Source organism: Ostrea edulis, chromosome 9 (assembly GCF_947568905.1).
Source record: "Ostrea edulis chromosome 9, xbOstEdul1.1, whole genome shotgun sequence".
In the NCBI taxonomy this organism is placed as follows: Eukaryota; Metazoa; Mollusca; class Bivalvia; order Ostreida; family Ostreidae; genus Ostrea; species Ostrea edulis.
In genome coordinates this window covers 36325000-36334833 of record NC_079172.1, presented here as the reverse complement: position 1 = coordinate 36334833, position 9834 = coordinate 36325000, and the positions used below count along the sequence as shown (strand labels likewise).

Below are 9834 nucleotides of genomic sequence, written 5' to 3'. Positions count from 1 at the left end.
TGATAAACCTTTTATTTTGCAAAATGCTGACCTCCTCATAACATTATTGCATACAATATTTTCCGTTCCGTCTCGTTTTCCGTTCCGCGTTTTAGCAACACCCATGAAAACAGAGGGTTATTTGTAGAATAGGAGAAACCGAATCCCATAATATGACCTTAGACCTTATTGGTAGGTCAGTACTTTTATCCAAAAATAAAATACAATATATTGAAACAACATAGGCTTGATACCGACAAATGTATAGGTAAATGAATATATATACGGCATGCATGTAAATATCAAAATTACAATGTCTCTCTCAGTTGTACGGACTACAGGGGTGTAACAGATCGGGTGACAATTGACGGGCGGCAGTCGAAATACTAGTAATTCCAAAGTGTCGTTCTGCTTCATTGAGGACACTATACAACTCTCTAAGCCACAGCAACTATATATATTGAAGTATATGTGTTTTTATTTATCATTCACACGTCAAAACGATAACAATAAACTTACAAGACAATGAAAAGACAAACATGAACCATATAAATGGACATGATAAGATAAATAAAAAACCATACATTGGACACGATTGAACAAAATTAACATCCCAATCATATGATTCAAAATAAAACATTAGATATACATGCATGTTATTGTGCACTCATTTTCACAAATTCATACATGGCCACGATGAACATGATGTATATACGTATCCATATAAAATGACTAATATTCTTTTGGACGTCACTGCCTTATAGATTTAACAGAGCGCCAAACCTAGCTGGCTTCAGCAGTATTTTATATAAGTTAGTACATTTAATAATCCTACTACAACGGGACTTGCAAAATAAATAAAACCTGTATAACTAAACTATAATCTGAAAAATGGAAGGAAATATAAAATTGCAAGTTCCCATGCAATGCGAAAGCGTCCTAAATGCGAGACAAAAACCTTCACCGCTTCTGGAAATCTGAAGACATTTGATAAAAAAAAAAATCAACAGAATGTGTTGAAAAAAGAAGAGTGTACAATGTACACACGGAGGATGACGTGATGATATTTCGAGCGTCCCCAATCCATAAGCAATATCAAATCATTAATCACCGTCAAGAATACATTTCTGAAATCAAATCTAGAAAAGAGACGTGTCGACCAGCCGTAACAATGATAAACTGGTATAGACACAACGACCGGATGTTGACGCCAAAGAATGTGGTCACTTCCGTAGACAGTCTATCAGACTCTCGGGGTCGGGCCGCCGCAGGGTAGCGTACACAGGCAAGTTGTGCTTTTGCAGTTCACTCTCTGTGGTGGGTCCTACAGCTAGAATCTGTAAAGGAAGGGGAGATTACTGATTATTCTCGTTATTAAGAGTGGTAGTGAGGCGTCAACTGTATACTCTGTCAGTTTTCTACTTCCGGGCGTCGGATTGGTAGTGCTATGTAAAGGCAAAATCTCACGATGTGTGTGTGTGTGTGTGTGTGTGAACATTTTCAATGTTTTGCCTTTGATCTTTACAAATAGAAACAAATAGTAATGATAAATGCAGTGCAGTTGTGAACGATGCGCGTATGAATCTTGATAAATATAGTACATTTATTTTAAAGCCTGGGATTAAAGTAGAATGTAAGTATTAAAAAAATTCTCATTTTTAAAATACATGAGGGTATGAACTGCAATGTGTCGCGTCGGCATAATGCCGGCAGGAAGCATCGCAATTCATATCCTCATGTATTTTCAAATAATGAAATTTGTTTTTTACATGTACATAATTAACGCTCACTGCGTCAACAAGACAGAAGCTATTTCAGCAATATATCACATATTATTTCTCGCGTATGAAAATATCCAAGCCATTCATCAAATAACTCGATGAACATTGCTTTCGATCAGACTTACAATGTAAGAAAAGAATTGCCAAAAAATTGTCATGGGTTTTGTTTTCTGGCTTTAATTTTTCCCAGCTGAAATACCTGTATTCAAACTAGTTCAGGCGTAGTCTGAAAAAGTGCAACTTTTATTTCTTTTTCTGTGTGGCAATCATTCCCATCGTTTAAAGTTTTCAACAATTCAAAACAAAATCAAAGCAGCTTAGGAGATAAAGCAGTAAAAAAAAAAAAAAAAAAAAAAAAAAAAAAATTTAGGAAGAAAAGAGAGCGGCGGCATATTTTCCCTTCTCAGTACAATGGGGTTTCATGCTTAGCTATCAAACACTGGAACTGAACTATCACAATGAATACTCAGAGTTCATAAGTGAACACCACGAAATTTTACACTTATCAAACACCAGGGACATGTTTCTCAAAAAGGTGTGTATTTTGGCGAACGTTAGTCCGACAAAATTAGCCAATACTGTAAACCAACTTTTAGTCGCGACTACTTTATTTCGCGATTTATTAGTGATGAAATCGTTCATGGCGATTAATTTTCGTGACCGAGATTATCTTAAAACGAATACAAGAGACATCAATGGACTGGTTCACGGCGAGAAATATTTGCAATGATGAGGTTCTCGAGAGCCTTGCGAAAATTTCTAGCTCGCAATAAATATGTTAAAATTTTTAGACTACAGAGAAATAAAATTCACTTTTAATGTTTTTCAAATTAAGAGCGCGACATTTGACTTTGGACAAGACAAAGTCCGGACTCTTTGCTGCTCTTTACAACAATGTTCCAGATTAAGGTTACAGTGTTCCAGATTTTAAAGATTTATTCGCATGTAAAACTTTGATCAAATATGATGGCCCTACCCTACACCCAAGGGCCATGATTTGAATAAACTTAAACTATTCAATGTCAGGAAACTTTGATATATATTTAATCTTTTCTGGCCCAGTGGTTCTTGAGAATAAGAAAAGAAGAAGAGATTTTCCTATATATTCGCATCTAAAACTTTTGATCACCTGTTGTGGTGTCATCCTACCCCGAGGACCATGATTTGAACGAACTTGAATCTACTCTATGTCAGGAAGCTTTCATGTAAATTTCAAATTTCCTGGCCCAGTGGTTCTCGAGAAGAATTTTAAATGCCCTACCCTAATTTTGTCTCTTCTTGATTATCTCCTCTTCTAAGGGGACATGGCTCCCGATTTTAACTTAAATCCTCTTCAACCAAGGATTTGTTCATGCTCCGTATTCCCCTATATCCATGTATCACGTAAAATTTTATCTCCGATTTTGACCCCACCCTAACCCCCTAATTCATTGTTGTTGTTTTATTCAAATATATTTCCAATCCCCCTACATTCTACTTTGAATCCGTATGGTAACCCAAAACCTACCCCTGAAGGTCATTTGAATAAACTCGAATCTTAACTACCTATATTTTCTACTAGATTGACATTATAGTGTTCCAGATTGACATTATAGTGTTCCAGATTGACATTACAGTGTTCCAGATTGGGCATACAGGGTTCCAGGTTGGGGATACAGTGTTCCAGCATTAAGCAATCTGTAAAGCTATCTGGACAGTGTTTGTTTCAATTCTATTTTCCTCCCTTCCAGAATTTTCCACTGTAATTGAGAAGTTATCAGCTTTGGGTGAAGTACCACAAATTTAGACCTATTCATGACATTCGGACCGTAGCAGCGTGAGTTTTCCCCCTGTTAACGGCTGCTGCGACACGGGAACTCGTTTTTTACAGTCACATCCGAAAGACCTGCGACTTACTTTTCTGAATGCCGAGCGTTTAGCGAGGAAACAATCACCACTCAGTAGTCTCAAGTTTCACGTGGCCATGACACGAGCGGTACTCGAACTAACGACCTCACGGCCAAGAAGCGCACGCTCTAAACCACTGACCGATGTCTGGGCCGCGAGAATTAGGATTCTGCAATATCTTACAAACGTCACTCAAGAATTTTTCCTGCACTTTAAACCAAATTCTTGACTACTAGTATTATTGACACCCGACTGTTGTGGGCATAAAAAATCCAAGATCTGTTGACTATTCGATAAGAACATGTACTTTACAATGCGAGATTCCGTGACGTCATAAGGATGTCGAATCCGTATAATTGTTTCCTGATTATCAATCACTATAAACGAACATTCCATGAAAATACGCAGTACAGCTCAATTCTTGTTATAAAAATATACTTTCTATAAGTTAGCAACAGCAAAACGCAACATACGGAAGAAAAAGCACGCCACATAATATGATGTCATCAAAATCGCGAACGCAGATGGATTTATGCAACAAACAAAGTAATTTCAAATCAGATTTAGTTCCTATAAACATTAAGATTACGATGATATGACTCCTATCACTGAAATCACTATAGATGAACTTTTATCTGCAGAAATTCATCGAAATTTAATCGAAATGTCGTCATAAATTCTACAAAAAATTCCATTGTTTGTTTCCAATGAGGGAGGTGCAATGGAGATTTCGACTTCAGCAGATCTTGAATCAATTCAACTGAAAATCAAAGACGTGATGACGCAAAACACAAGAAAACAAAGACCTTATCTGATGGAGAAAGTCGCACGCCGTTCGCGCCAAATTTTGGCGCGCATTTTTTGTGTAGAGAAACTTTGTGTGAAATAGACAGTTATCAGGTATTTAAGATATAAACCCATTAACAACAACGGCTTTACAAATGTGTTAATCTCGTAAATTGTCTATCATTGTAGTTTCCATCAGCAAACTGCTTAGTATCAAAGAAGACTGAGCAAACGGTTTTATCTTTAAGCTCTGGTATCTGAAGAATTATCTTACTCAAGTACATAACAGATTTTAGAAAACATGGTTGCCAGAGCTGTCGAAACGTTTAATGCGATATTTAGCATTCATGTTTTATTTTTCCGTCAATGTTGATAAAACAGATCAGTGAAGAGCTACAATGTTCACGGTCTTCATCTACAACTATGTAGAAAACACTACAGGTGCTTGAACCCTTTCACTGACGGACTTTTGTATTTCCATACGATCCTAAAACCTATCAAATATTCCGCTGACGTAGCATCAAAGTTTTCCTCATTAGTGCTGCAAAACTTTAAACACAGACACGAGTTAACGAATTACTGTAGTTAGCTGCAGCACTGTTGCTCTTGGGGTTGGGGTTGTTACCAGAGAGCTACAGATCCCACCCTTATAAAAACCTTCGATTGACAGCGCTACATCAACAAATTTATTTGAAGCTGTGAATTTTAAGTTCGCATGGGGATCTAATGAAATTCTGAGGGTATGTTTCGACACAGGTTTATTGGGATTTTAAGATATTAAAATGTTTAAACGGCAATGGACGAAAACAGCAATATAAGACCTAAATTGTGCGCACCCCCCCCCCCCCCCCCAAATCCAACAAAAAACTGCGTTGTAAACTAATATTGTATTAGAATTATACTGATAAGGCAATATTGCACTAAGATTGCATCCATATTGTATTGACGTTGTTCTAATGTTGTAAAAATAAATATTTTACATTTCATAATACCGTAAATCTTTAACATCAAAAAATAAAACTGAAACGCTACAAATACTTAGAACTGTAACACTAATCGAATACAATGGAAAGTTAGAATTCATGGAACCCAAATATGAATAGAAACACCAATTCATTTCTTCTTTCCACCATAGAAAATAAATTAGACACAGTGATAAATTTTATCTTGACAGGCCCCGTAGAAGATATTTATTTTTAAAAAGATTATCAAAATGAATATTTTGTGGATGATATCATGGCCCCACCACTCTAATGGAATGCTTTACACCGCAAGACCCGTCCATCACGGAGAATTATAGTGCTCTGTGAAGCAACGAACGAGCACAAAACACGGGCAAATCGCGCGATTTATGAAATAATCCATTTCTGATGATGAATGATGCAATTGATAATATACACCTATGACAAATATTTACAGGTGAGAACAGGTGAGTATAGATAAATTGCAGGTCCTGATAATGCTGTGTTTTTGTCGTGATATCCAAGGTTATAAAGGTCTCGGCTGACGAATTTTCATTGGTCCGAATGTAAGTCATACGCCATAATATACAGACCGGTATGCCAATCGCAAAAAAATATATTTGATCGATATGAAATGATAAATACAGGGGATTAAGTGATAAACTGACAAAGTGTCACTGTAATGAGTCATTTTCACCGCCTTTGAAATCTGAGGGTAGAGAATATGTCAATATGTACTCTACGTTTGATGTGAAATTATTTACGTGTGTATATCTAAGCTGTTTTATAAGCTTTTGATAACATTGCCTTGTTTACCAATGGTCTTTATTACTGCAAGAGTTATTTCGGCAACAATGAACCCCCCCCCCCTTCCGAACACGCAGGGCGCACACTAATAAACAAGGAGAGTAACATAAGTAGTGACTATTCCTTAGCCAATATTTTTAGTGACCAAGGTATAAGAAGAGAAATAGCGATTCTAGGGTTCTTTATCGCAACAACGCCTATCGTGACGGGGACCTCATGTAAGACACGTGACTTCCAATGTTAGGCGCTACAGTTACGATCTGTATCAAACATCCCTTAGGTTTTACGCGGACCTTCAGGTAGCGAAGCGAGCATCCTAATCATATGGCTAACCTCCACCGGGCAATCTAAATCGGTGAAAAGTGACAAATCAATTTTATGTAGTTTTTAAATAACAACGACAATCCACACTACTTGATGACTCTGACTTAGTCAACAAAACTGATAAGTATTCGCCGCTGGACCCAAGAACCTTATTTCACCTACTGCAACATCAAGCTAACAAATCAAATCAATAATCGAGGAATCCCATTTCATCGATGACAACAGATCACATGCATCCTAATCAACCAATCAGTTCTATTTATATGACATTGATCAAGCCTGAATAAGTGAGATAGTCTGGCCTGTCTCGAACTTAGCACTGAAAGATAGGGGGCTGCCGCGCTTGTATTTTTGTAGGTCCCTCTGGAAACTCTCCATACTGTTTCAGTTGACACTTCATACTACCTACAGTATACAGCTTTCTTGTACTCCATCTAATTTCAGACACCCCCCCCCCCCCCGCTTCTTTTTAATAAACACCGTGTGTGGCTGGAAAAAACAAAATTAAAACATCTAGAAAAGTGGCAGAAATATTAATTAAAAATTACTATAAATCAAGCGCCTGTTTTTAATCGCACAAAAATTGATTTTAAATAATAAAATATGGTAATGTCATTCCGTATGTTATGAAATAATTGTTTGTATATGCTTTGAAGTAACTTTTTAAGAAGTTGATCTAAACCAGAAGCAGGGCATCTATAGCGCAGACATAATCCTTTTCTAATGAAAACGCAATGTTCCCAGCTCCCGTTACCCAGTTTCCAGCAGACGATACATTTGGCAGACGACCAAGCTCGCGCGGTGTACCGTTCGACCCTGACCCCAGCGTGTGAATGAAGCAGGGCGGATCCTAGCAGACAATAACATTGGGAGGGGAGGAATATCCGCGCGCAGGTGACGAAATGTATGTTGACTAAACAACGACGATATGTCATCGTTTGTCTGTGTGGGGTGGTGTTTATAACAGGCGGTGAAGTTGTGTCTAGGAATTTTCTGAATTATTTATAATTCGAATGTACTCTTAAATTTCTGTCTGGGTTGGATCTTATTCAAACGATAACATGAAGAATCTTCAAAGGACTTGAGAGTGTTTGTTAGTTAAAGGGTGCTTGATGGATCGAATTCTAACCTTTAAGAAGAGCAATGATCTTAAACAAAATAACAAACCATACCTTTATTAAATCTTAATCACCTGTCTGCGTTGCATGAAGCAACAGAAAAATTATAAATTGTCCTTGAAAACTACAGGTAGACAAATATCAAGGTCAGACGATCCTACTTTCAAATATAACGGAAATTTTAAGAATAGTAGCTATTGAGTTTCTTTGTAGCTGCTTAGTATCTTTGTAGCTGTTTAGTTTCTTTGTAGCTATTGAAATTCTTTGTAGCTGTTTAGTTTCTTTTTAGCTTTTTAGTTTTTTGTAGCTGTTTAGGTTCTTTGTAGCTGTTTAGTTTCTTTGTAGCTATTGAGTTTCTTTGTAGCTATTGAAATTCTTTGTAGCTGTTTAGTTTCTTTTTAGCTGTTTAGTTTCTTTGTAGCTGTTTAGTTTCTTTGTAGCTATTGAGTTTCTTTGTAGCTGTTTAGTTTCTTTGTAGCTGTTTAGTTCCTTTTGAGCTGTTTAGTTTCTTTTTAGCTGTTTAGTTACTTTGTAGCTGTTCAGTTTCTTTGTAGCTGTTTAGTTACTTTGTAGCTGTTCAGTTTCTTTGTAGCTGTTTAGTTACTTTGTAGCTGTTCAGTTTCTTTGTAGCTGTTTAGTTACTTTGTAGCTGTTTAGTTTCTTTGTAGCTGTTTAGTTACTTTGTACACTTTAGTTTCTTACATCAGCTTTTATCCAGAAAAATATGTTATAGAAATGGCCACATAACAAACCAACATGTCAAAACGAGCACTGAAGACTACCTAACAAATGTGTAAAACAAAAAACACCAAGAGGGACATTTCAAGTTACTTAAGGCATGTGGTATACACTTTGTCACACCAATAAAATATTGAGTTGTCACACAATGATAATTGATCACTGTTCGTTATCTTCACCTTTCATCTTTGCAATTTGCAATGATAGCCATTTCCTCATGAATGTGTTGCAGTTGTAAACAATGCACATATTAATCTTGATAAATAAATCATGTTTATTTCTTAATAGAATTTGCCACGATCATACGATATTGACTTTATCACACTCATACAATATTGGCTTTGTCACACTCGTACAATATTGAATTTGTCACACTCATACAATATTGGCTTTGTCACACTCATATAATATCAACTTTGTCACAACTATATGATATTGACGTCGTCACATCCATATAATATTGACTTTGTCACACTCATACAATATTGGCTTTGTCACACTCGTATAATATCAACTTTGTCACAACTATATGATATTGACGTCATCACATCCATATAATATTGACTTTGTCACACTCAAACAATATTGATCTTTTCACACTCATACTATATTGACTGACACACCTGTTGGCTTGCCATTTTAATTCTAGCATAATGATGAATATACAGAACTACCAATGCAGTACTTAATAGTGATAATAAATTACAGCATTTTTACTTACTTTAACGGAATCAACTAACAGTTGTGGAAATTTCCTCAGGGTGCTGGTTAGGACTGGCACTCCAGAGGGACTGAACATCACCATGGAATCTATTGGCACCTTTTTCAGGGAAAGACAAACATTACATTAAGAACAGTCATTACACATACAATGCCTCATCATTTAGAACCATCTTTAATGGCGATGAAAATAAAAAAGGTACAGAAGTGCTTCTTTCTCTTTTATGTATTCAAAAAAGTTCACAATCCCTAGAGCCTTGAGTGTGTCATTACTGTACTTGGGTATACCCCACCCCCACCCTTACTGATTTGGAGAGCCCTGATATTGTACTTGTACCCCCCCCCCCCCACCTCCTTTTCCACTTTAGTTGTTCTAAGTACCAGTGGAACTCTCTCTGAAGAAAACTACAATTTTGACATTTGACTTTTAAGCAAAGTAATAAAAACATCATCACCTCATTTCTTCTGAACACAATGCAAGTAATTAAGCTTTCACAAATCAATATACTATTTAATACCCTGGAATACAAGAATCCAAATTTATCACCATTTAATAAGCACCCATAAAAAGACTAAAACCAGTTTCCTGTCTCTGTAGGGTAGTATTTATAGTAACACATGACATGTTCTCTTTCTGTTTCTGTTTTATCAGGATGAAAAGGCATCATGTTACAGATCTCAGTACTCCAAGGCTTAAGGTCTCCTCTTACAGAAATCAAAACCAGACCTTGA

At 36.5% G+C, this 9834-nt stretch overlaps 1 protein-coding gene across 4 annotated transcripts in view; it reads right to left on the bottom strand.

Moving 5' to 3' along the window:
- Positions 1-439: 439 nt before the first annotated feature.
- The window catches only part of LOC125657765 (uroporphyrinogen-III synthase-like), a 21637-nt gene continuing 12242 nt past the window's right edge, over positions 440-9834 (bottom strand). For all 4 annotated transcript variants that reach the window (XM_048888523.2, XM_056149025.1, XM_056149026.1 and 1 more), the window contains 2 exons: positions 9104-9202; positions 440-1316 (listed from right to left, as the gene is read on the bottom strand). In XM_048888523.2, coding sequence (XP_048744480.1) covers positions 1203-1316; positions 9104-9202 — 213 coding nt within the window. In that variant the 3' untranslated portion in view covers positions 440-1202. The remainder of the gene's footprint in view (positions 1317-9103; positions 9203-9834) is intronic.